This window comes from Hemitrygon akajei, chromosome 21, assembly GCF_048418815.1.
Source record: "Hemitrygon akajei chromosome 21, sHemAka1.3, whole genome shotgun sequence".
Classification (NCBI taxonomy): Eukaryota; Metazoa; Chordata; class Chondrichthyes; order Myliobatiformes; family Dasyatidae; genus Hemitrygon; species Hemitrygon akajei.
The window spans coordinates 23529320-23551610 of record NC_133144.1 but is presented as its reverse complement, the minus strand read 5'-3'; the positions used below and the strand labels follow the sequence as shown (position 1 = coordinate 23551610).

At 44.4% G+C, this 22291-nt stretch overlaps 1 protein-coding gene across 7 annotated transcripts in view; it reads right to left on the bottom strand.

Moving 5' to 3' along the window:
* LOC140714163 (uncharacterized) overlaps nt 1-22291 on the bottom strand; it is a 54387-nt gene that overhangs the window by 14979 nt on the left and 17117 nt on the right. For 2 of the 7 annotated variants that reach the window (XM_073025020.1, XM_073025019.1), the window contains exons 2-7: nt 18183-18244; nt 8732-15882; nt 7833-7891; nt 3904-4058; nt 2574-2707; nt 2397-2461 (exon numbers count right to left, since the gene is read on the bottom strand). In XM_073025020.1, coding sequence (XP_072881121.1) covers nt 2397-2461; nt 2574-2707; nt 3904-4058; nt 7833-7891; nt 8732-15882; nt 18183-18222 — 7604 coding nt within the window. In that variant the 5' untranslated portion in view covers nt 18223-18244. The remainder of the gene's footprint in view (nt 1-2396; nt 2462-2573; nt 2708-3903; nt 4059-7832; nt 7892-8731; nt 15883-18182; nt 18245-22291) is intronic. The other 5 variants (XM_073025022.1, XM_073025021.1, XM_073025026.1 and 2 more) reach the window with 5 other exon arrangements.

Below are 22291 nucleotides of genomic sequence, written 5' to 3'. Positions count from 1 at the left end.
AACTCAGCAGGAAACTTGTTCCACACAAAGGCAGGTCACAGGGAGAAGAAGCAACCCCCCACACAGTGGCACCAGAGATCAGGACTGAACCTGGGTCATTGAAGCTGCAAGGCAGCGACTCTACTAACTGCACCACTGTGTCATCCTGACTGTAATGGATTTGATAGAGATGGACAAGTTTGTTGCATTCATTATTGAGGGATAGTGTGGAGCACACCAGCGTGCAGGATACTCAACTAAACTTTATTGATAGCTCCGCTTGTACAGTATGTGAACTCCTCCCATGTGAGTGGCATAGGAATAACATACAAATGTGAGGAAGATGGAGGGATATGGACATTAGGTAAGTAGGAGGGATTAGTGTCTGGGTGTTTTTGATTTGCTTTTTAGCTAGTTCGGCACAGCCTTCTGGTCCAAATGGCCGGTTTCTGGGCTATACTTCTATGTTCGATGTTCTAACACTATTAACTACCATTATATCTCCCCTTCTTGGGAAAAAATAAGAAAAACTAGATGTGCACTTGTGTCTATCGAACTGCATTGAAATTATAGTCTCTAAAATTGAGCGGTTCAGTTCACTTTACTTGAGCACATATGTTTATGCTCCTTACATCAACATAAAAAAGAATTTCTAACATTATATCTGTCTTTCTCTTTGTTTCTAATGGTCTCGCTCTCTCTCTTTGTTTTCCTCATTTTTTTTGCTGGATGCTCAGCTGAACCTTACTGATAAATCAGAAACGCAAGAAAATCTGTGGATGCTGGAAATCCAAGCAACACACACAAAATGGTGCAGGCCAGACAGCCTCCATGGAAAAAGAGTTGACGTTTCAGGCCCTTCATGAGGACTGGAGAAAATAGATGAGAAGTCAGAGTAAGAAGGCTGAGGGTGTGGAGGAAGGCTTCTCCCCACTCCCCCACCCCTCTTACTCTGAATTCTCAGCTGTGTACTCTTTTCCATAGATGCTGTCTGGCTTGCTGAGTTCCTCCTGCATTTTGTGTGTGCTTACTGACAGCTGTGCTTGTACAGTACGTGAGCTCCTCATATCAGGGAGTGGCTGACTTAGTGGCATAGGAATAACTCTATCAACTACCACTACAAAGATTGGATGGGTGCCAAGAGTTTAAACAAAGGGAAGCTGATCTCATTAGTGAATGAAACTGGGGGAAAAAATCATTATGCTGGAAACCTGAAATAAAACTATCAGGTTCTTGAAACGCTCAATAGCTTAGGCAGCCGATACAAAGTGCAATCTTGCATTTATTAATATCTCAAACTGATGTTCCTGCAGAAATCTCTGGATATCATTTGAAGAGTTAACAGTTCAGGGCAATGGCCCTTCATCAGAATCATTACAGGGAAAGAGTGGAGGGAGGCTACTGATGAGATTGGTGTACTAGCAACTAGAATAAGGTCAATGGGCTGAATGGTAACCTTTTGTTTTAAAAAACAGTCAATTTCCTAAATGGGACTGTAGGCCATTTTTCTCACTAGAGTTGGCCCTAATATGTAATCTATAATTGTTTTGGCGAGTTGTCTGTCTGTCATGTGTAAAATTTTGGTTAGGACACATTTGCAGCATTGTGGGGCAGTTCTAGTCACTCCATTACTGGAAAGGTATGAAGACTCTGGAGCAACTGCAGGAGAAGTTCACCAGGATGTTGCCTGGAATAGAGGTATTAGCTATACGGAGAAGTTGGTCAAACTTGGGTTATTTCCTTTGGAGCATCAGGAGACATGATGAACGTTTGTAAAATTATGGGAGAAAAAAGGAGAGCTATGTGGGAGGAAATGTTTAGATTGATCTCCAAGTAAGCTAAAAGAGCAGCACAACAACATGGACCATAGGACATGTATCGTGCTGCACTGTTCTGTTTCCTATGAATATTTTAACAGGAGTGACTCTATCATGCTGTTTTTCTGGTTCCTACCTTGACAGTGATCAGCCAATGAAAGGCAAAACTCTGCTGCAACATTTGTACTTGGTCACGCAGCTCAATCCATGTATCAGGCTACAAAAAGTTAGATTAGTAAACCAGGCTGCAGAGGAGTTTCTTCTTGCAGAGTAATACAGACAAAATGCTGGAGGAAGTCAGCAGGTCAGAGAGGAATAAACAGTTGATGTTTTGGGCCAAAACCATTCATGAGGACTTAATCTTCTCACAGAGAACAGTTAACCTCCAGAATTCCTTATCTCAGTTGTGGAGGCTGGAGATACAAAGAGGAAGTCAAAGAAAGACCAAGAAATATGGGGAACTGCCACAGAAGAGGAGTGAAGCATGATCGTAAAGAGTCACTGGGCATTCTTGAGGGACTGAGTGGCCAACTCCTGCTCATATTTTCTTAGGTTCTTTGATCAGACACAACACAGAAGAGTAATTTGAAGGAGACGTACCTGAAATCAACAGTATAATTGGATGTGGAGTTTTCACCAAATTCAGAAGACAAAACACTTTCAAGCTGTTTGATCAAATGAAAAGGTCAGTTAGACAAACTTTACACTTAATGGAAACTGTTTGAACCTGCATTTGAAAAAATGAACAGAATCAGTGTGAAACTTATCATTACTTACCCAATTTATCACTGATTTCTTCAGGGTTGTAAATTCATCAGAACTGGTGACTGTGAGGTTGGTATTAAAAGTGCTATTCTCTATTACAAAGGTAACATTCAAAGAAATTGGGACCAAATTGTTCAGAGTGTTATCTGAAGAACAAACAATAGATATACACTTAGTGGCCACTTTATTAGGTATACCTGTATACCTGCTCATTAACGCAAGTATCTAATCAGCTAGTCATACAGCAGTAACATTTTCTATAAGAACATGCAGACGTAATCAATTATTGTTCAGATCAAATGTCAGAAAGAGATAGAATGTGATCTAGATGACTTTGACCATGGAATGAGTTTTGGTGCCAAACAGGGTGTCTTGAGTATTTCAGAAATTGCTGACCCACTGGGATTTTCATGCACAACAGTCTCTTGAGTTTACAGAGAATAGTGCAAAAACACAACAACAACAAAAATCCAATGACTGGTAGTTGTGTGGGCAAAAACACCTTGTTAATGAGAGAGGTGAAAAGATAATGGCCAGAAGGGTTCAAGCTTTCAGGAAGGCAACAGTAATTCAAATAACAATGTGTTACAACAGTGGTGTGCAGAAGAGCATCTCTGAACGCACAACACGTCGAACTTTGAAGTGGACGAGCAACAACAGCAGAAGACCACAAAGTTGCACTCAGTGGCTATTTTATTAAGTACCGGAGGTACCAAAACTTCAGATACCCAAACCCCTTGTCACCTCTCCTTGGACTTTGCCCTCTTCAGCAAACCTCCAAATAAACTGGTACATGGTGGTGCCTATATGCATGAAACTAATGGAATCCTGCCTACATAAGTCAGCAATATTGATCACTCTGAAGCAAGGGTGCACCACATAGGACCATTGCCTCACAGTGCCAGAGTCCTTGGTTCAATCCTAATCTTTGGTGCTGTTGATGTAGGGTTTGCGCGTTCTTCCTGCGGCAGCGTGGGTTTTCTGCCACCTCATAACAACATGCATGTCGATAGGTTAACTGGCAATTGCAAGTTTCCTCTCATGTGCAAGAGGGTGTGGAGTCTTGGGAGCAACTGATGAGGATGTGAGGTAAAACAAGAATAAGAGATCAATATAGGAATGAAGTCTCGGGGTGGTTGATGGAGAGTATGAAGTCGGTGGGCTGTATCTTTACTGTATCTCTCTACGATCTATGATTTAATCAGTTGTATGTACTGAAGTGCAAGTTATTTATTCATTGACAAGGTGGCAACATTGGTTGTGTCAGGAAGGGATTGAAGGGTCGTTTCCTCAAGTTCAAATCCCTTACATATGAGAGTTGCTGTGTATTTTTGATACTTACTACCAGATTGGATGGTTGCACGATTAATTGTTAGGTTCCCCAAATTTGTGCCATTCATCAGCTGGCTGGCAAATATCTTTACCACTTCCGAATTAGATGGTCTTGGGGCTGTACGGTTGAAAATCAGGGAGCAGTCTGTAACAATGGATCCACGTCTAGAAAAGAGAAATAAGTTTGTATGGTGAAATGTTCAAGATTCAGGATTGTTTAGTGTCACTTCCAGTATAAAGAGGAGCAAAATAATTGTTACTCCGGATCAAAAAAAAAACCACAATAAGATAAAGAACACAATAACAATAATAAACATTATAAATATAAGTAGGTAAGATAGCTTATACATATAGATTGACGCTATGTCCACCAATTGATGCTGGGCACAGGTGTGACTGTGCCTGATGGGGAAGGATAAAGTAGCGGCAGTCAGGGAGGTGGAGTGGTGGGTTAATGGGTCAAGGTGTTGATCAGCCTTACTGCTGGGGGAAGTAATTGTTCTGGTAGTCCTGGCATGGATGCTGCATGAGCAAAGTGGGTGGGATGCTTTTTGATGACACTGGCCCTTTTACAGCAGCTGGTCCCAGTGATGCGTTGGACAGTTTTGACTACCCGTTGTGGAGCCCTCCTATCCGCCACGGAGCAGTTTCCGTACCAAGGGTGATGCAGCTTGTTAGGACGCTCACTGCTGTGCATCTGTGGAACGGTATAGATGTGTCAAGTCCAGCCTCCTCCAAAAGTAGAGGTGCTTGATTGTGTCTAATGAGTTCTGGGATGCATAATGTGTTGTGCGAAGAGTACAGTCCCAGCGGTTGAAACTGCCTGCGGCTTCCACTGCTGTGCCGCCGATGTAACAAGGGGTATCAGCGGTGCCAGTTCTCCTGAAGTTGATAACCATCTTCTTTGTCTTGTTGACATTGAAGAAGAGCTTATTCACCTGGCACCAGCCTCGAGATCTTCCACCTCCTCTCTGAAGACCGCCTCATCATTCTAGGTGATGGGCCACACTACCGTCGTGTGAACTTGGCAATGAGATTACTCGGGTGTTTGATGAGCAGAGTGTACAGCAATGGGTCCGCACACAGCCCTGGTGGGGGTGGGGGTTACCCGTGTTCAGGATGATGGGGAGGTCGGACTATCTGACGTCTATTGGTTAGGAAGACCCGCACCCATTTGTACGGTGGTGTATTTAGATCCGGGAGTAGGAGTTTGTTCACCTGGGTCTGTGGGACAATGGTGTTGAATGCCGAGCTGAAATCCATAAACAGCTTTCTGACATAAGTGCTCTTGCTTTTTTAGATGCCGGTTACATGACAGATGCTATGGCATCAGTAGTAGAGTGGTCCTGTCGGTAAGCATATTGTTGAGAGTCCAATGTGACAGGAATGGAGCTTTTGATACATGCTACTACCAGCCGTTCAGAGCACTTCATGATGAATATTGTCAGTGCCACCAGCGATAGCGTTTAGTTTTGAAGGTGTAGGGTTTTGGTGCAGGGATGATGGCGGATGCTTTGAAACATGGGGGGCAGCAGTCTGGATGAGTGAAGTGTTGAAGATGGCCGTGGAGACATTAATGGGCTGGTGTGCATACACCCTAAGTACTTGGTTTGGGATATTTTATGGCCCAGCTGCCTTATGGGGAGTTGACTCTCAGCAGAGTCCTTCTCGTGACTGCTGCTGTTACAGACGGTGCCTGCTCACCATGGAGCGGGGTAGCTTTAGTGGCTAGCATTGTCCTACATGCCTTGAAGCATGCACAAAGTTGGTTTAGAGCATCAGGGAGGGAGGCATCACTGGTACGCTTGACACTGTTTTCCTTGAATACCCTTGGTGCCCAGCCACATACACTGGGGATCATAATTGGACAGTGTCCCTGAATTTCTTGAGTGTTGGTGGTCTTAACCCTTTTGATGACTAAGATGAGATTTCTCCTGGCTGCTCTGAGAGCTGTTGTGTCACTGGACTTGAAGACAGCATCCCAGACGTTTAGTTGGGAGCACACCTCGACGTTCAGACAGGAATTCTGGCTGCACCACGAGATGATCGTACTTGAGGTACCAATGTCATTTACGCACTTACTTAGTCAACAGGTGATGCATACTTCTCAGGGTGTTTTTCTTCTCCATTTGTGGCAGCCACCTTGAGCATCTGCCAGTCAGTCCATTCAGAACAGTCCTGAAGCATAGAGATTTGCCTCATCTGCCCATACAGTGATGGTTCTCTTGGCTGGTGTCTCCATTTTCAGCAGTGGCCAGTATGCTGGGATTAACATTATGGAGATGTGTTCAGACGAGCCAAGATGAGGGCGTGGGATGGCTTTGTAAGTGCCACATCTGTTTGTATAAACACCGTCCAGTCTGTTTGTGCCCCTAGTGGCCATGGTGATGTATTGCTGGAATTTGGGTAAAACGTTCTGCAGGTTAACATGATTGAAGACTCATGTATTTATGAAGAGGCCGTCGGGATGTTTGTTCTGTAGACAGCTGATGATACCATAAAGCTCTCTCAGTGTGTCCTTGGCATTCGCGCTTGAGGGAATGTAAACAGCATCAATAAACACAAGGGTAAACTCCCTGAGCAGGTAACGTGAACGGCATTTAATTGTAAGATGTTAAATATTCCCAGATCAGTGACTCCTAACTACAGATGAGTTTGTGCATCAACCTTTGTTAATGTATGCAAAGATTCTGCCGTCTTTGGACCTCATTGACAGGGAGCTTCTGTCTGCGCGGAATAGAGTCATCCCATCTAGTTGAAACACCATATTGTTTCGTAGCCACGTTTTTGGTGAAAACCAGAATGCAGCAGTTTCTCATCTCTTTCTGTGTGTTCAGTCCCAGTCTCAGTAGATTTTCTAGTCAGAGGACATTGGGCAGGAAAAGTGATGGTACCACCAGTCAGGTTGGTTTAGCTCTCAGCCTAGCTTCCTCTTGCAACACCTGCATCTGCCACTTCCTCAGCTGAGCCATCTAAGCCAGGTCGCTGTTGCCATAGAATGCCTCTATTAAATCTGCTTCCAGTGGCTTAAAAGTCATCTTGTCTAAGAGTTCAGCAGTGCTGTATTTGCAGAGCTTTAGTTGACTGAAATCCCTGACTAGAAACTTTGAAACACTATCTAAGCATTTAAAACCAACATCATTATTGGAACAGGGGAAACCATTGTGTTTCTGTGCACTGCCATTTTAAAAAGCAAACTCAATATCCGAAGAATTCCAGAGTCAGCACAATTTTGAGAACAATAGTTAGACAGGAGTCTAGAAACACTGCCTTAATTTGGAATAACACTTCATATTATTTTGTGTTTTATTCCCACCTATGCTGAGCCCTCATGTCCCAAAAGAAAACAACTGGAAGGGTAATTTAAATAAGAGCATTAATGATTAAAAACAATCCTTTTAATCCTAATGTTCAATAGACATTGCATTGTAAAACCAGCCTTCCATTCTGAGAACTGGACACTTCAAATTTATTTTCTGCATCACTGGTCAGGAAACCCAACTGCTCTGCCACAAACCCCATGACTTCCCAATGTTTAAACGGAGCCAATCTCCCAATTCTATTGAATATTATTGAACTCTCTGCTCCAGTTGCAAAACACAGCCATTAAGTCAGTATGTCATACAGTAATAAAGAAAGGAACCAGGCCCATCAGCCCAAATTTTCCATGACAACCAAGATGCCCATCTGAGGTAGTTCCATTTGCCTGTGATTGGCCTATAGCTCTCTAAATCAGGGGTTCCCAAACTTTTTGTATGCTGTGGACCAATACCATGAAGCAAAGGGCCCATGGACACCAGGTTGAGAACCCCTGCTCTAAATCATCTATTGTAACATACACTGAATCTGACATCTTTCTCTTTCTTTCACCTTTATTTGAGTGGAAAGAAAACTGAATTAATTGACTCTAAGGTGACATGCAAATTGCTTCTTCCTTACCTGAAACGATTTACCTTTGAGCGTAGATAACCTGGCGTTTCTTTATAAACATCATTGAGCTTTAAAAGAAATAATTATATTAAGATTTGTTTGTAATCGTTCTGATAAGTAAACAGTGGCTTGAACATCTTTCAAACTCATATTGAGTGAGCATAAAATAGAGAGCAGTATAGCACACAAACATGGCTTTCATTGCACAATGTCTCATGCTGCATTTAACTAATTCTCTTCTCCCAATCATAGTCTAGATTCCTCAGTCCCTGCGTATTCATGTGTTTGTTTAACAGTTTCTTAAACAGCATCAGCTTATCTGTCTTTTCCACTCCCCCCAGCAGCACGCTCCGGGCTCCTATCACAGTGTTAATTTGAGGAATTTGTTGAAAGAAGACACTAAAGCCTGGAAATGCTGGAATCCTGAGCAACAGAGAATCTACTGGAGGAACTCAGCACTCTGAGCAGCATTGAAGGGGGAAGACAGGACATTTCAGGTCAAAACCCTGCATCAGGACTGAGACTGGAGAGTGGAGAAGTTTGAAGTGAAGAAGAGTGGGAGGTGGTTGAACAGAAACCTAAGCTGATTGGTAGATAGGTTGTGCCAAAATGGGCCCTCCAGATGCCCCAGTGTCCACTTCACTCCAACTACCTCACCTTTCTTCTCTTTCTCCTATCAAATGCTTGTCACTTTCTAGTCACTCAACCTCCACCCATATCTTCCAGTAAAAACATAGACTATCCACAAAAGCAACAGGATAAATTCTCCATTTAATGAGCAAATCAAAGCAATGCACAAAAATGTAAAAATATTAGTTAACATTCTAACCAGCATAAATTAGATGAATAACAGATGTAAAGATATTTGAACTTATGCCTACAAAGAATGAGAAGATGACCAAACTTACCCCTTTTTGGACTTCCATTTCAAGTCTTTTGTATCTCTGTGATTCAGGATTATTTAAATCTTCATCAAAGGTCTGTATTATACTGAAACTCATTGGAGCTGTAATTATTGTAAGTTCACCAGCAGTGGTTGTTTGTGCAACTGTAGTTGATGACTGTACAACAGCATTGGTTGTTGGTCTAGCTGTAGCCGATGTCTGTGTTGCAGTGGTGGTTGTTTGTGCTGCTGTAGTTGGTGACTGTGGACTGGTTGTGGTTATTTGTGTTGCTGATGTTGATGTCTGTATACTGGCAGTGGTTGTTGGTCCAGCTGTAGTTGATGACTGTACACCAGCAGTGGTTGTTTGTCCAGCTGTAGTTGATGACAGTATACCGGCAGTGGTTGTTTCTGCTGCTGTAGTTGATGGCTGTGATCCCGCAGTGGTAGTTGGTGCAGCAGTAGTTGATGCCTGTGTTCCAGCGGTGGTTGTTGGTCCAGCTGTAGTCGATGTTTGTATACCAGCAGTGGTTGTTTGTGCTGTTGTAGTTGATGATTGAATACCAGCAGCGGTTACTGGTCCAGTTGTAGTTGATGACAGTATACCGGCAGTGGTTGTTTCTGCTGCTGTAGTTGATGGCTGTGATCCCGCAGTGGTAGTTGGTGCAGCAGTAGTTGATGCCTGTGTTCCAGCGGTGGTTGTTGGTCCAGCTGTAGTTGAATCCTGTATTCCAGCGGTGGTTGTTGGTCCAGCTGTAGTCGATGTTTGTATACCAGCAGTGGTTGTTTGTGCTGTTGTAGTTGATGATTGAATACCAGCAGCGGTTACTGGTCCAGTTGTAGTTGATGACAGTATACCGGCAGTGGTTGTTTCTGCTGCTGTAGTTGATGGCTGTGATCCCGCAGTGGTAGTTGGTGCAGCAGTAGTTGATGCCTGTGTTCCAGCGGTGGTTGTTGGTCCAGCTGTAGTTGAATCCTGTATTCCAGCTGTGGTTGTTTGTGCTGCTGTAGTTGATGATTGAATACCGGCAGCAGTTGCTGGTCCAGTTGTAGTTGATGACAGTATACCGGCAGTGGTTGTTTGTGCTGCTGTAGTTGATGGCTGTGATCCCGCAGTGGTAGTTGGTGCAGCAGTAGTTGATGCCTGTGTTCCAGCAGTGGTTGCTGGTCCTGCTGTAGTTGAATCCTGTGTTCCAGCTGTGGTTGTTTGGGCTGCTGTAGTTGATGACTGTACACCAGCAGTGGTTGCTGGTCCAGTTGTAGTTGATGACTGTAATCCAACTGTGGTTGTTTGTGCTGCTGTAGTTGATGGCTGTGATCCTGCAGTGGCAGTTGGTGCAGCAGTAGTTGATGCTTGTGTTCCAACGGTGCTTGTTGGTGCAGCTGTAGTTGATGACTGTGGACTGGCAGTGGTCGTTGGTCCAGCTGTAGTTGATTCCTGTATTTGATTGGTGGTTGTTTGGGCCTCTGTAGTTGATGACTGTACACCGACAGTGGTTGTTTGTGCTACTGAAGTTGATGACTGTATACTGGCAGTGGTTGTTGGTACCACTGTAGTTGATTCCTGTATTCCAGTGGTAGTTGTTGGTGCAGCAGTAGTTGAATCCTGTGTTCCAGCAGTGCTTGTTGGTGCAGCTGTAGTTGATGACTGTGATCCAGCTGTGGTTGTTTGTGCTGCTGTAGTTGATGATTGCATTCCAGCAGCAGTTGCTGGTCCAGTTGTAGTTGATGACAGTATACCAGCAGTGGTTGTTTCTGCTGCTGTAGTTGATGGCTGTGATCCCGCAGTGGTAGTTGGTGCAGCAGTAGTTGATGCTTGTGTTCCAGCGGTGGTTGTTGGTCCAGCTGTAGTTGAATCCTGTGTTCCAGCTGTGGTTGTTTGTGCTGCTGTAGTTGATGATTGCATACCGGCAGCAGTTGCTGGTTCAGTTGTAGTTGATGACTGTGATCCAGCTGTGGTTGTTTGTGCTGCTGTAGTTGATGGCTGTGATCCTGCAGTGGCAGTTGGTGCAGCAGTAGTTGATGCTTGTGTTCCGGCGGTGGTTGTTGGACCAGCTGTAGTCGATGTCTGTATACCAGCAGTGGTTGTTGGTGCAGTTGTAGTTGATGACTGTATACCAGTAGTGGTTGTTTGTCCAGCTGCAGTTGATGACTCTATACCCACTGTGCTCGTTGCCCCAACTGAAGTTGATGACTGTACGGCAGTAACAGTTGTTGGTTCAGATGTAGTTGATGCCTGTGGTCCAACGGTGCTTGTTGGTCCAGCTGTAGTTGATTCCTGTATTTGAGTGGTGGTTGTTTGGGCTTCTGTAGTTGATGACTGTACACCAGCAGTGGTTGTTGGTCCAGTTGTAGTTGATGACTGTACACCAGCAGTGGTTGTTTGTGCTGCTGAACTTGATGACTGTATACTGGCAGTGGTTGTTGGTCCAGCTGTAGTTGTTTCCTGTATTTGAGTGGTGGTTGTTTGGGCTTCTGTAGTTGATGACTGTGGACCTCCAGTGGTTGTTGGTCCAGCTGTAGTTGATGACTGTGGACCTCCAGTGGTTGTTGGTCCAGCTGTAGTTGATGACTGTGGACTGGCAGTGGTTGTTGGTCCAGCTGTAGTTGATTCCTGTATTTGAGTGGTGGTTGTTTGGGCTTCTGTAGTTGATGACTGTACACCGACAGTGGTTGTTTGTGCTGCTGAAGTTGATGACTGTATACTGGCAGTGGTTGTTGGCCCAGCTGTAGTTGATTCCTGTATTTGAGTGGTGGTTGTTTGGGCTTCTGTAGTTGATGACTGTACACCAGCAGCGGTTGCTGGTCCAGTTGTAGTTGATGACTGTGATCCAGCTGTGGTTGTTTGAACTGCTGTAGTTGATGGCTGTGATCCTGCAGTGGCAGTTGGTGCAGCAGTAGTTGATGCTTGTGTTCCGGCGGTGGTTGTTGGTCCAGCTGTAGTCGATGTTTGTATACCAGCAGTGGTTGTTGGTGCAGTTGTAGTTGATGACTGTATACCAGTAGTGGTTGTTTGTCCAGCTGCAGTTGATGACTCTATAAACACTGTGCTCGTTGCCCCAACTGAAGTTGATGACTGTACGGCAGTAACAGTTATTGGTCCAGCTGTAGTTGATGACTGTGGACCTCCAGTGGTTGTTGGTCCAGCTGTAGTTGATTCCTGTATTTGAGTGGTGGTTGTTTGGGCTTCTGTAGTTGCTGACAGTGGACCTCCAGTGGCTGTTGGTCCAGCTGTAGTTGATGACTGTGGACTGGCAGTGGTTGTTGGTCCAGCTGTAGTTGATTCCTGTATTTGAATGGTGGTTGTTTGGGCTTCTGTAGTTGATGACTGTACACCAGCAGTGGTTGTTTGTGCTGCTGAACTTGATGACTGTATACTGGCAGTGGTTGTTGGTACCACTGTAGTTGATTCCTGTGTTCCAGTGGTGGTTGTTTGGGCTTCCGTAGTTGATGACTGTGGACCTCCAGTGGTTGTTGGTCCAGCTGTAGTTGATGACTGTGGACCTCCAGTGGTTGTTGGTCCAGCTGTAGTTGATTCCTGTATTTGAGTGGTGGTTGTTTGGGCTTCTGTAGTTGATGACTGTACACCAGCAGTGGTTGTTTGTGCTGCTGAACTTGATGACTGTATACTGGCAGTGGTTGTTGGTACCACTGTAGTTGATTCCTGTGTTCCAGTGGTGGTTGTTTGGGCTTCTGTAGTTGATGACTGTGGACCTCCAGTGGTTGTTGGTCCAGCTGTAGTTGATGACTGTGGACCTCCAGTGGTTGTTGGTCCAGCTGTAGTTGATGACTGTGGACTGGCAGTGGTTGTTGGTCCAGCTGTAGTTGATTCCTGTATTTGAGTGGTGGTTGTTTGGGCTTCTGTAGTTGATGACTGTACACCAGCAGTGGTTGTTTGTGCTGCTGAACTTGATGACTGTATACTGGCAGTGGTAGTTGATTCCTGTGTTCCAGTGGTGCTTGTTTGGGATTCTGTAGTTGATGACTGTGGACCTCCAGTGGTTGTTGGTCCAGCTGTAGTTGATGACTGTGGACCTCCAGTGGTTGTTGGTCCAGCTGTAGTTGATGACTGTGGACTGGCAGTGGTTGTTGGTCCAGCTGTAGTTGATTCCTGTATTTGAGTGGTGGTTGTTTGGGCTTCTGTAGTTGATGACTGTACACCGACAGTGGTTGTTTGTGTTACTGAAGTTGATGACTGTATACTGGCAGTGGTTGTTGGCCCAGCTGTAGTTGATGACTGTGGACTGGCAATGGTTGTTGGTCCAGCTGTAGTTGATTCCTGTATTTGAGTGGTGGTTGTTTGGGCTTCTGTAGTTGATGACTGTACACCAGCAGTGGTTGTTTGTGCTGCTGAACTTGATGACTGTATACTGGCAGTGGTTGTTGGTACCACTGTAGTTGATTCCTGTGTTCCAGTGGTGGTTGTTTGGGCTTCTGTAGTTGATGACTGTGGACCTCCAGTGGTTGTTGGTCCAGCTGTAGTTGATGACTGTGGACCTCCAGTGGTTGTTGGTCCAGCTGTAGTTGATGACTGTGGACTGGCAGTGGTTGTTGGTCCAGCTGTAGTTGATTCCTGTATTTGAGTGGTGGTTGTTTGGGCTTCTGTAGTTGATTCCTGTATTTGAGTGGTGGTTGTTTGGGCTTCTGTAGTTGATGACTGTACACCGACAGTGGTTGTTTGGGCTTCTGTAGTTGATGACTGTACACCAGCAGTGGTTGTTTGTGCTGCTGAACTTGATGACTGTATACTGGCAGTGGTTGTTGGTACCACTGTAGTTGATTCCTGTGTTCCAGTGGTGGTTGTTTGGGATTCTGTAGTTGATGACTGTGGACCTCCAGTGGTTGTTGGTCCATCTGTAGTTGATGACTGTGGACCTCCAGTGGTTGCTGGTCCAGCTGTAGTTGATGACTGTGAACTGGCAGTGGTTGTTGGTCCAGCTGTAGTTGATTCCTGTATTTGAGTGGTGGTTGTTTGGGCTTCTGTAGTTGATGACTGTACACCGACAGTGGTTGTTTGTGTTACTGAAGTTGATGACTGTATACTGGCAGTGGTTGTTGGTACCACTGTAGTTGATTCCTGTGTTCCAGTGGTGGTTGTTTGGGATTCTGTAGTTGATGACTGTGGACCTCCAGTGGTTGTTGGTCCAACTGTAGTTGATTCCTGTATTTGAGTGGTGGTTGTTTGGGCTTCTGTAGTTGATGACTGTGCACCAGCAGTGGTTGTTTGTGCTGCTGAACTTGATGACTGTATACTGGCAGTGGTTGTTGGTACCACTGTAGTTGATTCCTGTGTTCCAGTGGTGGTTGTTTGGGATTCTGTAGTTGATGACTGTGCACCAGCAGTGGTTGTTTGTGCTGCTGAACTTGATGACTGTATACTGGCAGTGGTTGTTGGTACCACTGTAGTTGATTCCTGTGTTCCAGTGGTGGTTGTTTGGGATTCTGTAGTTGATGACTGTGGACCTCCAGTGGTTGTTGGCCCAGCTGTAGTTGATTCCTGTATTTGAGTGGTGGTTGTTTGGGCTTCTGTAGTTGATGACTGTACACCGACAGTGGTTGTTTGGGCTTCTGTAGTTGATGACTGTACACCAGCAGTGGTTGTTTGTGCTGCTGAACTTGATGACTGTATACTGGCAGTGGTTGTTGGTACCACTGTAGTTGATTCCTGTGTTCCAGTGGTGGTTGTTTGGGATTCTGTAGTTGATGACTGTGGACTGGCAGTGGTTGTTGGTCCAGCTGTAGTTGATTCCTGTATTTGAGTGGTGGTTGTTTGGGCTTCTGTAGTTGATTCCTGTATTTGAGTGGTGGTTGTTTGGGCTTCTGTAGTTGATGACTGTACACCAGCAGTGGTTGTTTGTGCTGCTGAACTTGATGACTGTATACTGGCAGTGGTTGTTGGTACCACTGTAGTTGATTCCTGTGTTCCAGTGGTGGTTGTTTGGGATTCTGTAGTTGATGACTGTGGACCTCCAGTGGTTGTTGGTCCAACTGTAGTTGATTCCTGTATTTGAGTGGTGGTTGTTTGGGCTTCTGTAGTTGATGACTGTACACCGACAGTGGTTGTTTGGGCTTCTGTAGTTGATGACTGTACACCAGCAGTGGTTGTTTGTGCTGCTGAACTTGATGACTGTATACTGGCAGTGGTTGTTGGTACCACTGTAGTTGATTCCTGTGTTCCAGTGGTGGTTGTTTGGGCTTCTGTAGTTGATGACTGTGGACCTCCAGTGGTTGTTGGTCCAGCTGTAGTTGATGACTGTGGACCTCCAGTGGTTGTTGGTCCAGCTGTAGTTGATGACTGTGGACTGGCAGTGGTTGTTGGTCCAGCTGTAGTTGATTCCTGTATTTGAGTGGTGGTTGCTTGGTCTTCTGTAGTTGATGACTGTACACTGACAGTGGTTGTTTGTGCTGCTGAACTTGATGACTGTATACTGGCGGTGGTTGTTGGTACCACTGTAGTTGATTCTTGTGTTCCAGCGGTGGTTGTTGGTCCAGCTGTAGTTGATGACTCTATACCCACTGTGCTCGTTGCCCCAACTGAAGTTGATGACTGTACGGCAGTAACAGTTGTTGGTTCAGATGTAGTTGATGACTGTGGACCTCCAGTGGTTGCTGGGTCAGCTGTAGTTGATTCCTGTATTCCAGTGGTGGTTGTTTGGGCTTCTGTAGTTGATGACTGTACACTGGCAGTGGTTGTTGGTGCAGCTGTAGTTGATTCCTGTGTTTCGGTGGTGGTTGTTGGTGCAGCTGTAGTTGATGACTGCATTCCAATGGTGGTAGTTTGTCCAGGTGTTGTTGATGACTGTATACCCACAGTGGTTGTTGGTGCAGCTGTGGTTGATGACTGTGATCCAGCAGTGGTTGTTGGTGCAGCTGTGGTTGATGACTGTGATCCAGCAGTGGTTGTTTGTGCTGCTGTGGTTGATGACTGTGATCCAGCAGTGGTTGTTTGTGCTGCAATAGTTGATGACTGCACATCTGCACTGGTTGTTGATGCAGCAGTAGTTGATGACTGTACACTGGCAGTGGTTGTTGGTCCTGTTGTAGTTGAAGCCTGTGTACCAGCAGTGATTGTCTGTGCAGCTGTAGTTGATGACTGTGAAGTGTCAGTTTTTAGTGTATTTGATTCTGTTGTTACTACTGTCGTCTGATCTGTTGTTTCCTGTGCAGTACCCAGGCCTTTAACGATAAAAATATTTCAGAATGTAATTCAGCTTTATTTTGTTTCATGGAACTTGCAGCTCAAACTTCCCCCTTCTTCTATTCCCCATGCTGACCTCTAACCTGTCTATCACATCCCCCTGGATTCCATCCTCCTTCCTTTTACTTATGGTCCACTCTCTCATCCTATCAACTTCCTTTCTCTCCAGCCCTTTACCTTTCCTACCCACCAGTTTCACCTATTGCCTTCTAGCTACCCTCCTTCCCCTCCCCAACCTTTTAATTTTGGCATCTTCTGTCTTGTTTTCCAGTCCTGAAGAAGGGTCATTTCCACAGAAGTTGCCTGACCTGCTGAGTTCCTCCAGCACTTTGTGTGTGCTGCTTTGGATTTCCAGAATCTGCAGGATTTCTCATGTTTATTTATGGAGGGATAAGGACATTTCAATATTTCTGGTCAAACCCATTCATCAGGACTGGAAAGAATGAGGGGAGATAACAAATGTAAAGTGGTGTCTTGGTGTAGGGAGGGGAAATCTGGCCGATGATAGGCAGATCTAGGTATTGGGTAGGAAAGGTAAAGGGCTAGAAAGGAAGGAATTTGATAGGGAGGAGAGTGGACCACAAGAAAAAGAGGGTGATAGAGAATTGGAGTGTTGCAGAGTGCAGAGTGGAAGCTGCAAAGGAGTGAAGAAAATGGAACATGAAAAGGGAGGACAGTGGACCATGGAATAACGAAAAGGAACCAATGGGTGGATTGTGTGGGTAAGGAGAAAGAGATGGAGTAACGGGGGCCATTAGGATCATAGAAAAATAAAGAATTACACAGAGGGTAGCAGTTATCAGAAGACTGCTAATACGTCTGGTAACTGCTCTTAGTTTGGAGACTACTAAGGTGGGATGCTAGGTGCTATTCCTCTAATCTGAATCCGGCCATGTGGTCAGACATGTTAGTGTGAGAATGGATGACCACAGGGAGATCCTGTCTGGTGTAGCAAATGGAACACAGGTGCTCGATGGAGTGATCCATCTGTTTTTGGGTCTCACCAATATAGTAAAGGCTGCCCTGAGAGTACCGGGTGCTGTAACTAGCACCACTGAGCTCACTAGAATTCTTCAGCCTGTTCCCTTATGGAAGGGGCTATAGCAGACAGGCCACGCATTAAATATAGGTCAGTATTCATACACAATTTCTTGATGTGGTGCCCAAGGTAGACTAAAACATGTATTCCCTTCTGTTGCATCTGGGGAGATGGCATTATTCAAATTGGGACTGTTGGACCCTTAGATGATTGTGCAGACACCAATATATTTTAGAAGCATTTGGGTTACTCCAAGAAATGGATGGGTTGGTGGTAGAGCTAATGAGTGAGCCCTTGGTGGGAAAGAAGAATGTGTTAGGTTGGAACGCAGGAGAATGAGGGTGATCTTATAGAGGTATACAAAATTATGAGAGGGACAGATAGTGTTAAATGGCAACAAGGAACCGCAGGAAGCATGGTGGTTTCCATCCTGCAAAAGGCTGTGGTCCTCATCCTCTACACCTAAATCCCTTGTCCTCACGTTTCCTTCAATCAGCTGTCTCGCTCTCTCTCTCTCCACATTTATTCTGCAATCTTACTATGCCCCGTGTCAAATGTGTCCCTTCTGTCATTAGCTTCTGGAAGGTCATTTCTGAAAGGATGTCAGAAGCCACTTGGCAGTAACTTTCAAAACAGAAGTTACAAGTTGCTGTAGATGATCACGGGAGATCACGACAACTGAATCTTCAAAGGACTCCGTTCCCGGCATAGGTTGATGTTAGTTGGCTGTGAGTCACAGACTTCACCCCACCCTTAATGATAAACACAGCACTGTCAATCAACGCTCCATTATACTTGCAAGGGAATTTGATCTCAAACATCACAATTGCCTGTTGATCCAGTAGCTCATACCCAAAAACCACATGTAGAAAGAAGTAAGTATAATGCAAGTATTCCTATTATATCTGTATATCTGCACTTTGGATTGGGACAATTTGATACTAATTTCTTAAAAGAACCCAGTTTCTCCCCCATCAGCAGTGCTTGCACTAGCTTCATGAATCACACAGTATGTCTAATATACTTCATAATGCTATTGAACAGTTCCCTGGCACGGTAAGATGAATTCTTAGCCCATAGTCTACTTCTTTATGATCTTGCACCTCATTGTCTGCCCACACTGTTGTAATGAATGGATCTGGATGCACAGTACTCAAGACAAGCTTCTCACTGAACCTCAGCCCATGTGATAATAATCAACTAATTTTATTGAAGCATGATATAGGATGGTTCACTTACCTACGAGGAGTAGCAACAAGGAATATTGAAGCATCATCATGGCTTAAACTTTGCGTAGAGCTCTGAAAGAAAAACAAAAATAAAGAAGATCATTTTCAATTTTGATGTTCACAAACATCCACAGATGTGCTCACCATCAGTTTCTGTGACTTACCATTTATCATTTGCCTTCCGATCCCTTGCATATTGAGCATGAACTGTGTCTCTACTTCGCAATGCCTTGGGAAGGCAGCCAACATAACCCAAGACTCCACCCACCCAGAATCTGTCTCTTTGCACACCCCATTGGGTAGAAGATGCAAACACCTATAAAACTCGTACCACCAGGCTCAAGGCCAGCCTCTATAAGACTATTGAATGGTCCCATAATATGATAAAATTGATTTTTAATCTCACAATTTACCTCACTACAGCCTTGCTCCTTATTGTCTACTTTTTCTGTAGATGTAACATTTTTTTCTGCATCCCATTATTGTTTTACCTGGTAAAACAATGCACGACACCCAGTTACTTCTCTTCCCCCAGTAAGTCATTCGCCCTAACTGTATCCCAGGTGGATACTTATTATTGAGGTGAACAGCCACAAGGGTACTCTGCACTGGCTGCCTATTCGGTTTCCTCTCCTGATAGTCACCCTGGTATCTGCCTCCTGCAACTTAGGGGTGATTGCCTCCTCATTCTTCTATTTGACCCAAAGGTCATCAACCTTCTGCTCCAGTTCCTTAACATGAGGCACTTCATGAAGCTGTACATTATCATGGAGCCTGGAGGTCTCCCAGAGCACCCACATCTCAAAACGAACATAATAACAACTCTGAACCCCTTCTCAGCGCACTAGTTGTATATTAATAGACAAAGAAAGAGTTTTTTAAAAATTCATAGAAAATTATTTAGAACCTCTGCCTGTGCTTGCCCAAACTTGTTTTTGCCTTAGCCTGTTGCACCAAAACCTCCTGCTCTTGCCACTCCAACAGTGGCCGCCCCACTTAAATCTCTCTTGCTTTTATTGCCTCAAATAAAACTCACTCCTGATGAAACTTGTTCATTTCAAATAGCTCCCACCTTGCAACGATGTTTCCCTCTCATTTGCTACTTCAAATTAGGACTCATTCCTGATCATTAAGTTTATAACATTGCTGAACTTCATAAAGGAGATGCAGATAGAAGAAGACGAATGAGAAGAGAGAAATGAGAAAAACAAATGGCAAAACTAGTCAGCCCCCCCCTTAGTCAGCCAGCACCATCAACACCTGTGTCAACTCTAGGCAAGTTGAGTTTATTGTTGACTGCAGAAATAACGTACATCTAAGCAGGTGCAATGAAAAACTTACTTGCAGAGGCATCACAGGCACATAGCATAGAAACACAACATTCACATGAAGAACATAAATTAAACCTAATTTATACAAAATTATGCAATAAAGAACACAAGTCATTCAAAAAATCCTTTGTACTACAAAATAGTCAAAATGTTTACTGTGTTGCTATACTGAGGTAGTGATTAGGTTTTTGCAGGTTGGTTCAAGAACAGAATGGTTGAAGGGATGTATTTGTTCTTGAACATGATGGTTGGGACTTCAGGCTTCTTCACCTCCTGCCTGATGGTAGCTGTGAGAAGAAGGCATGGGCTGGATGGGTGGGGGGTTGGTGTTGGATGTGGGGGAAGGAAAAATATTTGATGATTCATGTTGCCTTCCTGAAGCAGGGATTTGTAGAGATACTTTTGATGGTGTGGACATGTGTCACTTAATCTCCCATGGTTCCTTCCCTATCATCGACATAACTCTCAGTTCCCTCTGCCTGTCTCCTGCACTGGAGTTTGAAATGTTTAACTTCTAATTCTGCAAATTCAGAAGTAAAGTCATCAACCTGATATATTACAGACAAGAGAAAATCCTTTATGATATTAATAGCTAGCTTATCTTCATATTTCATCTTTCCCTCCTTATGGTTTTTTTAGTTGCTTTATGTTGGTTTTTAGAAGTTTCCCAATTGTTCAACTTTCCTCTAATTTTTGCTCTATTATATGCCCTCTCTTATGCTTTTAACTTGGCTTTGATTTCCCTTGTTAGCCACAGCTGTGTCATCCTGCTTTTAGAATGCCTCTTCTTTGGGATGTTTACATCCTGTGTTTTCCGAGTTGCTTCCAGAAATTCCAGCCATTGCTGCTCTGCCATCATCCCTGCCAGTGTTCTTTTCCAATCAATTCTGGCCAACTCCTCTCTCATGCCTCTGTAATTCCCTTTACTCTACTGTAACATTGATATGTCTGACTTTGGCTTATCACTCTCAAATTGCAGGCGGAATTCTATCGTATTAATGATCACTGTCTCCTAAAGGTTCCTTTACTTTAAACTCCCTAATCAAATCTGTTACATACCAACCTGATGCTATGATACTCATGGGGGATTTCACTATGCAGGTAGATTTGGAAGATCAGATTGGTGCTGGATCCCAAGAAAGAGAATTTGTAGAATGCCGATGAGATGGCTTTTTAAAGCAGCTTGCATTTGAACCCAGCTATTATCGACTGGGTGCTGTATAATGTAAGGCAGCACATTGCTTTACAGTACCAGCAACCCAGGTTCAATTCCCAACACTGCCTGTAAGGAATTTGCACATTCTTCCCATGACCATGTGGTTTCCTCTGGGCTCTCTGCTTTCCTCCCACATTCCAAAAATATTCTGGTTGGCAAGTTAATTGGTGAATTGTACCCGGATTAGCTAGGGTTAATTGGCAGTTGCTGGGCGGTGTGGCTGGAAGTGTTGGAAAAGGCCTACTCTGTGTTGTATCTCAAACAAGTAAACTGAACAAAAATTTTAAAAGTTTGGAGTTCAATCCCTGTGCACCTTCCTCCGCGACCCCTGTGGAAAGTATAGGCTTACTCCAGATCCTCCCATTTCCTCCCACAGTCCAAAGATGTACCGGGTAGGTTAACTGGTCATTGTAAATTGTCCTGTGACTTGGGGTTGATGGGGGTTGCTGGGTGATGCGGCTCAAAGGGCCAGAGGGGCCTATTCTGCACAGTTTCTCCAAATAAAAAAAATCAATTTTCATCCTGGGGAGAAAAAGGCATTGGCTGCCCACTCTATCTATGCCTCTTACCATCTTGTACACCTCTGTCAAGTCAACTGTCATCCTCCTTTGCTCTGAAGAGAAAAATCTGAACTCACTCACCCTAGCCTCAAAAGGCATGCTTCCTAAACCAGGCAGCATCCTGGTAAAGAATGGGTGAGTTTCCGTACTTATACCGGTCCATAAAGTGTGCGGCGGCCATCACTCATTTCAGCTCCGTGGTCCAAATTCGTTCTTTTTTTTATTGCTATTGAGATACAGTGTGGAAAAGCCTTCTGGCTCTGTGAGCCATGCCGCCCAGCAGTCCTCCAATTTTAACCCTAGTCTTATCACAGGACAATTTACATTCACCAAATAACCTACCAAGCGGTACGCCTGTGGACTGTGGGAGGAATACGGTGCACCTGAGGAAACCCACGTGGTCGGGGGGAGAACATACAAACTCCTTACAGGCAACAGCAGGAATTGAACTTGGGTCGCCTGTACTGTAAAGCGTTGTGCTAATCACTATGCTACCGTGCTGCTGTTCCTTTGGATGGTGATTTACTTATTATTGTCACCAGTACTGAGAATCAGTGAAAAGCTTTAGTTTTCATGCCATCCAAACAGACATGGCATTCATAAGTACTTTGAGGAAGTACAAAAAGCAAGAAACAGCAGAATACAGTGTTACAGATACAGAGATGGTGCAGTCACGGTAAATAAGGTGCAAGGGCTGCAGTGAAGTAGATTAAGAGAACATGAGTTAATCTTTAGTGTATCAGTGATTCCCTCGAGAAACTTATAACAGCATGATAACAATTATCCCTGACCTTGGTAGTGCAGGTTCTCAAGCCTAAAGGTGCAACGTTCAATAATCATTCTTGAGCTTCAAATCAGTTTGAATATAGGATTTGGGACATTATGTTGCAATCGTATATGCCATTGGAGAGGCTGCAATAGAGTGCTGAATGGAGTTGTGGTCATTCTTATAGAAAAGATTTGGTTAAACTGAAGAGCACATACAGGAGATTTAAGAGGCTGTTGCCAGGGC